Source organism: Athene noctua, chromosome 5 (genome assembly GCF_965140245.1).
Source record: "Athene noctua chromosome 5, bAthNoc1.hap1.1, whole genome shotgun sequence".
Classification (NCBI taxonomy): Eukaryota; Metazoa; Chordata; class Aves; order Strigiformes; family Strigidae; genus Athene; species Athene noctua.
Window position 1 is genome coordinate 278,220 of NC_134041.1, and position 14,560 is coordinate 292,779.

The 14,560-nt window shown below is 37.7% G+C and overlaps 1 protein-coding gene across 1 annotated transcript in view; it reads right to left on the reverse strand.

Moving 5' to 3' along the window:
- The window catches only part of MSH4 (mutS homolog 4), a 32,194-nt gene extending 17,909 nt beyond the window's left edge, over window positions 1-14,285 (reverse strand). The window contains exons 1-7 of the mRNA XM_074905956.1: window positions 13,969-14,285; window positions 11,898-12,059; window positions 7,674-7,837; window positions 4,791-4,901; window positions 3,625-3,740; window positions 2,821-2,994; window positions 269-441 (exon numbers count right to left, since the gene is read on the reverse strand). Of these exons, the coding sequence (XP_074762057.1) occupies window positions 269-441; window positions 2,821-2,994; window positions 3,625-3,740; window positions 4,791-4,901; window positions 7,674-7,837; window positions 11,898-12,059; window positions 13,969-14,227 (1,159 nt within the window). The 5' untranslated portion in view covers window positions 14,228-14,285. The remainder of the gene's footprint in view (window positions 1-268; window positions 442-2,820; window positions 2,995-3,624; window positions 3,741-4,790; window positions 4,902-7,673; window positions 7,838-11,897; window positions 12,060-13,968) is intronic.
- Between the last annotated feature and the right edge of the window lie 275 nt (window positions 14,286-14,560).

Consider the following 14,560-nt stretch of genomic DNA (forward strand, 5'->3'; position numbering starts at 1 on the left):
AAACTCAAGTTCTTCAAAAAAGCTATTGACTCACTAGCTTCTATTCACTTTATCAGAGAAATTCACTTTTCTTAGCGAAATACTTGAGAAAAATACTGCTATCATAATAAAGATTATTTTAAAAAAATCGTGTCCACTATGTGTCACTTGACAAATCATTTAAAAAAACCTTTTCAAACATACTGAATCACACTGCATACTTTCATAGATTATAAAAAAAATATTTTAAAAGCAATATAGTACTATGTATTAAAAAATAAACTACTACCTGATTGCAGACTGAAAAAGAGCTCCTCATCCTGGAGTAATTCCTGAACACAGTCCAGTCTCATATTAATTGTTTCAGCATCAACTAGTGGCTCCAGGATATTGGATCTAAGTCTTCGACTTCCACCTGGAGTTTTAGTGTAATTTAGGACTCCAAAAAGTGTGTGACCATTCCTTTGAAACGAAAACAGATGCAAAGAATACACTCACAAAAATAAAGATGGTAAATGGCAAGTGACATTTTCAGGTAAGAGTATCCTACAAATCCGAGGCATGCTTTTGGGATGCTTAGCACCTCCCTATTTGTCATGTATATTGTATGAACTACAGCAGTTTGGGAAGTCAGGTAATTTAATATAATATTAGACCTCATTATATCATTTTCCAAAGCACAGGAATACATTTGTACTCAGTATTTGCCTCATTTGTTATAGCAGTATTCCACTCCTACTGCAGTGATGCAGTTCACATTTTCCCTCTCGATTGAACTAATTAAAATCAAACAGACTAACCCTACAAAAGGAGACGAATTATAATCTGAGATCAAATACTAATCAGAACATTTTAATTAAAATACATTTCTGAAAATTATTTAAAATAATTAGAAGTCCAAGAGATAAATAAGCTTTGATTTTATTTTAAAGAACTGACAGTCAATACAGGAACCAAATAACAGGTTTCTGCTTTATAAATACTATTTTCCTGTTCATGGCTTTTACATGTTACACATCCCAGGCTCTCACACTTAAGGGATCATTGTATCTGTTTAAAATAAACAGTCTATAATGTTTATAACCAGTACATACGTAAACAGTTTTAGAAACCTGGAACCTTCAATGCTATTGTCTTGAAAGGCAGACAATGAAAACACTGAGGCCATACAAGCATATTGACTGAAAACAGAACTTGAAATAGAAGAAAACAGCTACAAGTATACAAAACAGCATAAAAATATATAGTACAGAAACTCCAGAAATACCATGGTATAATAGAAAAATCAACAGTCAAGAGAATTAAAAAAAGGGGGAAATTCAAAACCAGTTTTATTAAGGACATATTCACCATAAGATGCAACTTATGACAACACCTAAAGGAAACTCTACATTTGGGGGAGTATCCACACCGCCTACCTTTAAACAGCTGAGGGCTTCACAGGGCTCGTTTCCCTGTACCGTAAACGAAGAAAGACAAGCCCCTCCAGAATTAATACTGGCACCATAACCTGATTTAGGTGTTTCCAGTGCATGCCTGTACTATTAACTTTTACCTGTTAATATCTGATACAAAGACATCTATAACCAGGCTTCAGGGGTAAGATCTATGCCATGGAAATAGCTCTGTGTGGCCTGATTCAAACTTGTCACTAGGTCAGCAAAAATTACGCAGCAATAATGCTAAAAAAAAAAGAGAATCTTAAAGCAGTTCACTGTTGCTCAGTTCCTCCCATGACCTCCTTCTTCTCAAAACCACCCGTGGAATTAGGATCAGCTTTCAGAGGGTACCAATCTTACGAGTGGCTGGCTCCTGCAGTTACAGAAGCAGCACTGGAGCAAACAGGAAGGAACTAGGGGCAGAGCATGACAGATGAACAGAAAGAAACGACAGTTACCTCCCACTTCTGAAGAACAGATCTGTGTACTCTGTGATCCCCACAGAATATTTTAAAAAAAGAAAAGAAAAAAAACCACCAACAGCAGTGGCAGAAGGGTAAGGACAACTGATCTAGTCAAAGATGTCCCTTCCCACAGCAGGGAGGTTGGAACTAGATGATGTCTAGAGGTCCCTTCCAGTTGAAGCCGTTCTGTGATTCTATGACATCTCTCCTAGTGGAAATACTTGGAGTGAGGAATCTCCAGACTCCGCTTTTGACAGCGAGGTGATGAACGGACTTCTCAACAGAGGTGGATCTCAGAACTTGGCAGGCAGCAAAGTGCCAGTTCCAAGCCTTTCTAACCTGAAGCGTAAGAGTCCTGAGAAGGTAAGCCTTGCGGTGTCTCTGCCTAGAAGGCAGTGAAGGAAGCGCTCCAAGCACTGTTCTCACTGGGGAGAACTACCATGCAATCAAGTATCACGCTGCACATGACCATCATATTATAGAAATTACTTTCTATTACACTATTCCTTGGAGCTGAAGGAAAACAAAACCACCTTTTGAGTCTGGCTAGTTTATCTTGTGTAAAATGAATAAAGCCTAAGCATTTTAATCCAACATAAGCAACTTCCTGCAGAAATATTGCCTCTTTCATTTCACAATCTGTGAAATTTTGTATCAGCATTATTTACAAGTTTGAATAAAATATATACATCAATGTAAAGATGACTATGTATCATCTCTTCCTGCGATTCACTTTTAGGATTTCCTATGCTAGAAATTTTGTGCTGAATTGTAATGCATTTCTCTGTCCAAGTATTTCTTTCTTAAAAGCTCTGTATAGTATATAGTTCTGTTATACAGAAATAAATATAATGGTCACCTCTTTGACACAACCATCCAAGAAACCTGGTGAAATACAACTTTATAAAAGTGTAATATGCAAACTTCAATATTCTTACCGAGAATCTCTGTTATTAATTACTAGCTCAAGATTTTGTGCCGATGATGAATCTATCATAGCTGTTTTCTCACTCCCCTGGAAACGCACCTTGAGTGATTTAGGAGCATAAACTGAATTTTGAATAAATTCCACATATTTTAGCAAAGCTGCAGCAGCTGCAAGGCAGTAATACCTTGGAAAGAAGCAATCTGTAATAAATGCTCAGTAGTGCTATTTAAATACCACAAAGCCAAGCGGTGCACTACAGAAATCACACTCACACTTCTACTTGACAACCACTGGACTTGATAGCACTGAAAAAGCAGTATGTTTTAAGTATGCACTAACCCATGTGTAGTGCACATACGTGCATGTACATCAAATAATCATGGATGTTTGAGTCTCTGTACACTTGCCAGCCCACACTAAACAGCTGGTATTGTGAACACACGTATTTCAGCAGTTACATGTGACTTGAAACGAAGACCCAGGTCACCAAGTATAACTACTTGAAATTGTTGGTGCAAGGAAAACATTTGTTGTGGAGAAAGTCAAGCTATCACAGCTGTTAAGTTGTATCTTTAAGGAAAGAATGAAAACGAAAAAGTGGAAAGTTGTAAAAACTCAAAAACCCCCATGTGTAACGGGCTTCCTATTTAAGTTTCTAGATATATCAGAAACAGTGGAGAGCAAAATAAAAGAACAGCTCTATTATGACTTCCTAATTTTTGCAACAAGCCACAGACTTGTGTACTAAGTATGTAAACAGCTGTTAATAACTTATCTGGACACAGTATGGGGTTTTTTCCATATTTTTACATACTTTGACTGAACCTCCATGAAAACTGTGCTGAATTCAGACGCACACAATTGTTCTATGTATTCCAAACCCTTGGTTTCATTGAAGTATTTTCTTTGGACAGTTGTAAAAGTCACATTCTGTGAAGATGAGGGGAAAAGCAAACAGTTTTTCATCATACAGGCTTCTCTATTTTTCTAGGGTTATGTGTTTCCAAGAAAATCTATCAACCAATTCAACAATCTGCCTTTGTAGAAGTATTCACTCCAGCTTATGAGCACATGCAGGCCACACAACTCTCACTCATCTTTCCTTCTCCCTGGTAATGAGTACATATAAAAAGGCTCACACTAGTGTTTTGAGCAAATTCACGTAGGCTTTTTCTTGGATATTGCTTTTCCTCTCAAGAACTAGCTACTCCAAATTTTGAATTTAACCTGGATTTGGTTAAAATTAATGACTTTTCAGGAAGAGTTATCTTCATGATAGCATCGATGCTCACAAACTGTAGTTTTCCCTTGCCACAGTTTAAGCCCAAGGGATTACTACCAAGTCTTCAATGGTAAACAGGGAATAAAGATATGCAGGTCATTGTAACTGAATCGGTGCAATGCGTGAGTGATTTATGCAAGAAAAAGAGGAGAGAGATCAGGAAGTAGATAACTTGTGAAAAAGCCATCAGCAGTGTAGGCATGGAAGCAATTCAAGTAGTAATTAATATAACTTTTTTTAAGTTCTGAGGCTTTACTACTCATAAATTACATATACTAGTTCACCTTACCCTCTTTTACCCTGCCAGTGCTGTGTTTCCTATTCTGTGATACATTATCCCAATTTATTTATCAGGTTGAAAGAAAAAAGAAGGAGCAAAGGAAAACACTTGACTTTTTCATCTCTCAATCTTATCCTAGGTTCAGTATTTCTCAAATTACTTCAATGCCAAAAATTCAAAACTTTCTCCTTTAATCAGTAATATACTTATTTCTGTAATTGTCAGGATTAAAACTAGCAGCGTTGGAGCTGCCTTTAGGTTATTCTTTACCATGGCAAAGTTAGGACTGAAAATTATAGAAAACACAAAATCTGACTGCATTTAAGGTTTCAGAAGTTATGGAAAACCCTCAAATCACCAATCATATAAAAGTGATCAACAAGAACTCTAAAATAGGGAATGAAATTTCAGAATTTACCTTGAAATGTTCCGTTATCAGACTGAACAATTTTGTTGTGTTGCCTGCATCACAAGCAGTGTTTGACATTATTATTTCTAGGGGTGTTAAAATCTTGAGTTTAGTAATAACCTGAACAAAAAATTCAAAATAATTCAATAAAAATTCACATATAATCTAAAATATTTTACACGATAATTAAGCAGCAATGAAGAATTACAGAATCCTTGTATTTTAAAGTCACAGTTCTAGCCTTGTAAATAAGGACAAAATTTTCTTCTAACTTCTACACCAATGAGTCAAATTTATCTGTATCTATTGATACATATATATAAATATACATGAAACAAAATTCAAACAAAACCAGAGGTGTCTATCCCCGCTTATTTAAATGCAAACACATGTTTATTGTCAAAGCAAGAGATAAATATCCAAAATTATATTCCAGAGCTATGATGAGAGAAGGATTTATTTTCTACAGACAGCGGCTTTCTGGGCTTGCAGCTGAAAAGTTAATGGTGCTCTGGAAGATGAAGAAATGCAACAGCTCTGAATATTAGTAATATTTGGATTGAGACCTGTTTTAGACTCTATTCTAACCTCTTCTTATAACATTTATCTCAGCCTTATCTTTTTCAGTATGGCTCAAAATGCACATATTTAAACCAGCTTTGCTTTGATTATGTTTAAATCCCTACAGCAGGTGTGTATAAGTGCACTATATGCTTTTCTATTTGTTTACTGTATAAGAAAGGACAAACATCATTATGCATTTATATAATCATCCACAAATTCTCAGGGGAGAAACATGAAAAAATGCACTATATTTTAAGTGCTTAGAAGTTAACATGTGAAAGGACAGATAACAATGAAAAGGTGAACAAGCATAAAAAAATACACAAAAGTAATCATCTAAAGGTATTGGGGGTGGGAGGGAGAGCTGTCACTGCCTGTCATATCCGATAATCATTAGGAAGTTTTTTTCAGAGGCATCATAGTTAAAGCAAACCTTAAGAAACTTAAAGAATACAAGAAAACTTTACTGAATTAATTTACAGAATATTCAAATATAAAAGTGTGCAGAGAAAAAAAAATACAATAAGCTGGATATCAATCACTAGCAAAACACAGATAGTGACACTGTAAGAAAACAGATGATTGGCAGACAGACAGTACTGTTAAAGCTGTTAGAGATAAAAAGATAAAAAACTAGGCCATGTAGTGCATTTGGGAAAAAGTAGTTGTATACTAGCAGTGTTTTGGGGGGGTGGTTTTGGGGGGTTTTGTTGGACTTAACGGTTAATCAGGTATGCCCACAGAATGGAGAACTCAGTAATTGAGATGTAAAATTAGGCAGATGTGTGTACATTTCTATTTGTACATCATTTGGAACGGTAAGGGAGGAAAACACTGAACTATCTGCCCATGCCCTGACAGGCGGTTATGAAAGATGTAAACTTACCAAGTTACAAGCCTGAGTAAGAGATAAGAAAGTCATGTTATCAGAAAGTATGAAAGACTTAAGAGAAGTAACTGCATTTTATCATTAAATTCAAGACAAAACTGAAAGTAAAGAGGTGGGGAGGGAGTTTGGGCAGCTATTCTCAGTTTGAGAAATAAATTTCATGGCACAGTAACAGTTCTTAACCCTGATGCAATAGAACAAGGGGAGCCTCTAGACTTACAAACCCAGATACTGCGTGCTAAAAAGAAAGCCTTTTAGTTTTAGAAGTAACTTCTGTAATCTTTATGAAACCATTAAAATTAGTAAAAAATTTCCATAAAAATAATATTGTTTCCTTGCAGTAATCTAGTCTTCTCCTTCTTTTTATTACATGAAACTTTTCTGTCCTAGGTACAAGTAAATCAAATTTTCACTTTCAAACCTTTCAGTGAACTGTTATTTAAGTTGCCACATCATCACCTGAATGTCTACATTTTCTTATGCACCCACATTTTCAAGGTGCAGGTCTCATTTTGATTTTTAGTACTGTATATTACAGAAGTATTTTTCTAGCTGGCAGGTTCAATATGTACTTATTATGTGTGTTAAGATCAGGATAAGCTATAAAGTACTAATGATCAAAAAAAAAAAAAATCATAGAATGGTTTGGTTGGAACAGACCTTAAAGATCATCTATTTCCAACCCCCCTGCCATGGGCAGGGACACCAAAATTACATTCTACAACATATATTTTAGTGAATAGATTTGATAGCTGTTTATATTCTGAATCATATCTGTTTATCCTCCTAATTAAATTTCGGTTTTATTGCTTTGAATATTGTAAAGATGCTACAAGCTACATTATTTCCTAGCATGTGTAACTGCAACAAAACCATTAAATACGATGTTTTATTAATGCTGGTGTTGCATCAACCAGAGAGCTTACTCTCCAAATTGATGTAGAGGACGCAGTGCTGGCAGGCAGAGCACCTGGATGTAAACTGAGTGAATTTCATTTCCTGAGAAGGGATATTTATGCAACCATACAAAGCGAGCCCTACAGTTACCCTACACACACACCCCCCTCCACCCACCCACACTATTTATGCAGCTCTACTCTCAGAGTGGTTCTGCCTGATGAAAAATACTTGCAAGTTCTACCACCACGTATTGCCTGATACTCCTCAAAACAAGGCATCTCACTCCCACATAGTTCAAACACAGTATTTTTTTGCAGAAAGGCTATTTTGCAAAACATTATTTCCTCTTAATCTAAAACCTGAGGCACAGTAAACAGCAGTCCTTTCAACACTGGACATTTTCTAGAACTTGTGACCTTGAATTCTGATAAATTTATTCCACAAACTAAAAATATAATTTCCCATTAGTCATAAGCTTTTTTAAGAAAGTCACAATAATTAGCCTGTAAGGGATACAGTAATTAAGTATGCAACAATACCTTGGCATAAGTTGTATTGTCTGCAAATTGTGATAAAATCACCTCAGGATTTTTTAAGTCAATACTGGCCATTCCTACTTCACCTCTGGCAAGGCCTCTTCCTTCTACTACAGCTACAATAACTGATGCAACGGTATGAGAAGAGACTGCAGATGAGGATGTAACTGTAAAAGAGTTGCACACATTCAGTTACGAGCCACATTCACAGAATCATACTTTGACATTCCAAGTGAAAAATGTGTCTATATTCCCATATCCATGGAAAGCCCTTTCAATTTACCAAACTTAGTTAAAAATTGAACATGCTGGTTGTTGAACTCCTTACTTGCCATACCCTACAGACAAGGCATGCTTTCCAAAGTACAAACATCATACTCTTACATTAAAAGGCTGACTGAATGCATTCATTTAAGACTGTCAGAACTAACCACATTTCTGTGAAAATACAGTTTGAGTCACTATCTTTGTGCTAAACAAAGAAGATGGTTAGTACCTGCCAAAAGGCAATGTATTATTAAACATTTGCCAATTTAAATTCAAAATGATGCATAGCTATTACTGCTACTTAAAACCAGGTGTATTAATTGCAGAGAGATACTCTTAATATTCCACTAAAAGCACAACTCTGAAGTGTCTTAGGTCTCATTAAGTTAGGGGAAACAAATGTCTATTTTTAAATATGTATTTCTTCTAATTTTATGCTAAACTTATTAAACTACTGTAAAATATGTATCTCTACAGTATGCTTGAGATTCAATAATTTGATTCTCATTTTGGTTGTTTTTTGAAAAACATTTTTAACATCTTAAAATTGGTTTGGCTTAAATTTTCCCAAATACCATCACAAATTTAACTAATCTCATCACCTTCTTCAAATACCCAGCTATCTCTCCAAGACACCCCTTACAAAGGTTAAGTGTGAAAATTAAGATTACAGCTCCTTAACAACTAATGTCTTTCTTTCCGAAGACCCTAAACCTCATTTTCTTATCTAGTCTTTCTTTTCCCATGTAGGTAAAACCTCCAATCCAGCTCTCTAGCAATTTGCCCCACATAACATCAATCTACTTTGAGATTGTATACTACAGACCTACAGTAAACCTGATGCTTATACCTAAATCGAACTCCACAGACCTATGATTCCTAATCTCGTGTCATTCAGATCCAAATAGCTAATTTTGAAAATGGGGCTATTTTGTGTTCAGCTGTGGTTTACTGCAGAATAGTTGAATGGAGATGAATTTTGACATATTCCTTCATCTCACTCCTCCCACACCACTGAACTTTAAATAGCACTGACTTAAACCCCAAGTGTCTTCAAGCACTACTGCTCTGATGCCTAAAACCTAAGAACTGGGGGGATCTGGGGGGAAAATGAGCTGAGCCTCCCACCTCCCTCTGGGTGCCTGGCATCACAGATCTGTGCAACTATGTCTTAACCACAGTAATAGAGCCCACACACACCTAAATATGCTCAGCTATTTAAGCAGCACTGCTCTGAAGTGTTAAGTTACACTACTTCCTAAACATGACATTTAACTAACGGAGTGTACTGAACTTCCTTTAATCTATAAAAGACCAAAAATATGTATACAGTGCTTCTTTTATTATCTTGGCTAATTTTCATTTCACAATTGCAAAACGGTATTGCATTCTTCCAAATTCTGCTGGAGAAGCTATCAATGACAGTTTGTTTGGAAATCTGCAAGCAAAGATTATGAGACTGTGCTATTCAAATGAGCAAATGTATAACCTGATGAGCAGTACTGAAGCAATTACCACACTGAAAAGCAGCAGCTACATACACTGGTACAACTTCTCAGACAAACTGGAAAAATCTTCCATCATCTCTATCTTCTTGACTTTCATCTGAAAGCCAAACTAACCTTAAAACAGCTGCACTGAACAGATTCTTCACTTAATCCTTCTTGAATTCACTTAAATATTCAGAAGAGATGCCATTATTAAATAACCATTAAGTCTAAAGTATTCAAAATAAGACAAAATACTTCCATATAAAAAGCATGTCCCGTTTACACTTTCAAAACCATCTAAACCAGTATTGGATTTTGATAGCACAGACATATTTGCTGATCTGAAACACCAATAAACTCTACGTGCTTCGTAATGATTATTTACCTTCTTTTCCACCATTACCTTCCCTTGCTCCTCACAGAACTTGCTCTCAAAAAGCAATGGAGTATATTCTCAAAAGAGATGGATCCTGCTGAGAAGGCACAATACGCCAAACTTGCTATTTTCCTCTGAGTAAATTCAATTTGCACCCTAAGAATCAAAACTAATCCTACTAGGAATCTGGAAGGGCAAGATTAGAATTAGAGTTTATCCAAGAATTGAAGATTAAAAGGCTTTTTGAACTGCAACTGGCTACCACCTGAGCGAAATCTTTGATCCTGCACACAGCGGAACCTACACCTTCATTTGTTTGACCTATGTTCTGTAGGCCACAAGATGCCAGCAACAGCACTCATAAAATTTCATCTGAAGTCTGCTGAAAACCTAATTGTTATTCTGAATCTTCTATTCAGAACAACCCTAGCCCATCATCAGCTGATCACAATACTAACTCTTATTTTAAAAGCAAGTAAAAGGTGAAGATAATAAGTACTTTAGATTAGGTATGGTAATTACACAATTTTATTTGGAAGACTGTTAGTTTTTCAGTTTGTCACACAAAAAACCCCACAGTGAACAACCAATGTTCTTCAAAAAGTGATATTCCTCATGTGGTGTCTTCAATACACATCCATGAAAGACTGATCAAGGGATGTCACATACAATACATAAGCTTAAACAAGTATTCAGACCAGCACACACACAAACACAGAGCCACAGAACCGCTTAGGTTGGAAAAGACCTTTAAGATTATGGAGTCCAACCCTTAACCTGACACTGCCAAGGCCACCACTAACCACATCCCTGAGCACCACATCTACGTGTATTTTAAATACCCCAGGGGTGGTGACTCCACCACTTCCCTGGGCAGCCTGCTCCAGTGCTTGACAACCCTTCCGGTGAAGAAATTTTTCCCAATATCCAATCTAAACCTCCCCTGGCAAACTTCGGGCCATTTCCTCTTGTCCTGTAGCTTGTTGCTTGGGAGACCAACACCCACCTCACCACAACATCTTTTCAGATAGCGGTAGGAGAGCGGTAAGATCTGCCCTCAGCCTCCTTTTCTTCAGGCTAAACAACACACATGTAAAAGCAAAGAAGACTGAAGATGTGAGTTTGTTTCATTGTTAAATTGCATAAAGTCTAGAGAAATCTGCTCTGTGGGTTTCAACATCATAGTTACTCTGACTCCCCAATTCCTGGAGTAGTCACAAAGAAAACTGTGGATCACAACAGCTGTAAGAAATTACAAGCTTCATGTTACTTACATTTTGCAAAACAGTAATTCAAGTCAGTGGCAAGTGGAGAGCCAATCTGTATTCTTACCGGAAATAGGTAATTTTTTAAAAAATAAATTTTTAAGTAATTTAATCGCTTCAGAGAATTACCATTAAATAACTTTAAGAACACTAAATACTGAACTGATAATGATTAGTCAGATTGTGAAAGAACTCTGAACCCAATTACTTCTGCACTACCTGAGCACAGAGACACATAACATGGCACAAGGCATCATTACCCTGCAGAACTACTTTGTTCATAAGCAGCACTACAAAATATTTACCCGACATGCTACTGTTTAAGTGTTCTTCTGAAGAACTAGCTTTCTACACCTCTGAAGATACCGATGGAAAATGCATAAAACTTGCAAGAAGAAACTGGAGAATGACATCATGATATGCGATGTACAATGCACTACAAGCCTTAAAATAAAACCCTAATTAGAAACATGCATAAATCTGAGCTCTTCAGTCACCACACAAACCAACACGCCCACAAAAATAATCCAATTTTGGACACCTTGAAAAAAGCCTGACTCTAACTACGTTGATGATTTATACATGAAGGCAAAGTAAGTGACAAGAGGTTGCAGCGCCAGAACATCTACCCAGTACCTAAAGCAGTATTTTCCCTTATGGGCCCATCTTTCATTAGCAGGCACCCCCTGCACTACAAAACACACTATCTTTTGTGTTTTGAATATATTTCAGTATCTTACTGTATCACATTAAAAAATAAAATTATGTTTAATAAAATAGTGTTAGAAAGGTAAGTAGGACTATTTCCTTTAAAAGCTGTTAACCTTACCTGAATAGCCCATAAGAGGGGTATGGCTTCTGCAAACAGATCTACTACAAGAGGCAGGTGTTTTTGCTACACATGCGCTATTCAGGCCTCGCACAGAAGAACTCGAGACATTCAATGTGCTAGCATTCTCTACACAGGAACTCCTGTCCCCAAAATATGATTCTGGGGGAAGGGGGGGAAGAAAAAAAAGTTGTGAAAAAGACACATTAAGTTGTATATCATTCAGCTGAAAAAAAAAAAATTGAATCAGTTTTTATTCAGAAAACAATATATAAATATACAGCTTAGAATATTTCATTTTTCTTACTAGAGATATCCAAGCAACCTTTAATGCCATTCTATAAAAACTCTCCCAAAGGATAAAACGAAATAAAAATCAGTCTCTCTCAAAACAAGCTTGTATCAAATTGGCTATTTTTCACAACATTACTTGAAGCTCCAATACAAATCTTTGATTACACTACTGAAACAATACAACAGAAGTCACTTTACAATGTATAATTTCATATTCTAATGAATTCTTCATTTGTGAAAGAATGCTATACATCGGCTCTATTTTGCATTTGCCTACGTTTTAAAATCTGTATCTGAAACTGCACAGGGTTGGGTTTTTTTTAAGTTGAGGACAAAAGAAAATCAAGAACCCTCCTCAAGAACTCATTCAGCTGAGAATCATCTTCCTTTGCATTTATAAGATTCAACTCTCAGAAATCATACAATAACCTGGGATGTGTTATCCGTTATCCACAGTTTCTTTTACACATGTATCTTAAGCTTTATCTACATTTTTAAGTCCAGTAAAATTTATTTTTCTCAGACCATTCTCTAGTTTCAATAAATTATTTAAAGTATTTTACTTATTTTCTGTTCTCTTGACTGAAACAACATTATGTCCTTAATCTAATTTGGATAATTGCTTTTTAAGATAAAAAATAAATTAAAATATAAACAGTTTTTCCACTTAAAACTTACAACATTCCAGGTAATGAAACATGCAAACCCAAAGGTTTCTGTTCCTTCTATTACATTAAAAATTGATCTACAAGACAAAATACTTGAGTATTGTTCTCACATGACCCATTAACTGTGTGACATTTTCTCATGGTTGGTACAAAAATATTTACAGCACTGGGGTTTTGGGGCTGTGTGGTGGTGTTTGGTTTTTTAAAATCTTACAAAACTGTGACAGCTGAAAAAAACCCCATTATTAGTTCAGACCGAAATATTTTTTTTAAGACTGGCCAAATCAGCATTGCAATGCATACAGATGATTTTTAAAAATAGCATTCACTTAGATTTTGGTGTAAGTTCACTCAGAAGTTTGGCAGAAGAGACTTTTCTATTACCTTAGAGTGTACAGAACCTCACAATAACATGGGGAAAAATGTAATTTTAAAGACCAGATGAACCAAACCATCTATATTTTTTAAAACCAACATTTAACGATAATTTATGCCCTACTCAAATCAGCATTCTATGTTTTGTTTGGTTGTTGTTTGGGGTTTTTTAGGATGACTGATCATGTAAATTACTCAAAACCACGCTACCTTCTTTCCCAATTCAAACAGAATGGACATGTGTGTACTTCAGAATGCATTTCAGCAAGTGTTTAAAGAATTTCCAATTCTTTTACACTTTTTCCCAGTGAAAAAAAATTGCATTTGAATCATTTTCTTCAGCCTGCTAAGATACAGACTTTGACAGTGGGATCAAGTCTGATGAACCAACAAACGAAACCCAAATCCAAACCCGTAACCAACTGAACGTGGTTCAGCCTCTAGCAAACCTGTGTTGCAATTCAAACCAGTCTGACTCCTGCAGGGAACTCGGATACTGCTATCTAGAAAGCTTACACAAAGAAAGTAGTAGTTATTTAGAGAAGCGCGAGGAACGACTACCGCTGCTCTGACGCGCTGAACGAAAAAAAAGTTGCTCTGACGAAGAGCTGCTACTGCCCCTTCCCAGTACAAGCACCGCTTGTGACAGCTCCTTCGAAGGCCGGAGGGGGGCAGGAGGATAAAAAAAAAAAAGGGGTGAAGACCCGGACAGCGATGGCAACGCCGCGCCCCACCTCCTCTTCCGGGAACCGGCGGCTGCTGCCTGCTACCACCGGCAGCCCGGCCGGGAGCGAGCCCTTCCCCGCTGGAGCTACCCGGCCTCGCCCCGCCGCTGGAGAGGTCGCCGGTGCTGTCGGCCGTGCTGCGCGGCGTCTGCAGCAGCCCGAGGGTATAGCGAGGCGCGTGCTCCGCCCGGCCGCCCAACTCCGGCGTGGAGGAGCTGCGGCCCGTGTAGGACTCCGAGGCGGCCGCCCCGCCGCCCGCCCGCAGCATGGCCGCCAGCCCAGGGCGAGCACCGGCTGCGCCGCGGCACCCGCGGCCCGCCCCGCCGCCTCCCTCAAAATGGCGGCACCCGCCGCCCCCCGCGCATGCGCGCGCCTCACGCCCACACTGCGCCTGCGCACCCGCGCGCGGCGCTGCCTGAAGCGAAGGCGGGGGCGCGGCTGCCGCCGCGAGCGCGGCCGGGCAGGCGGTACAGACACCGGGCACGCACCGGCGGCGTTACAAACACGCCATTACAGACAGTAACGACAGGCTCTGCTCTTTCAAACAGCAGTAAGGCATTTGAACATCAATTGTCTCACCTTCATTCTTCAACATTCAGAA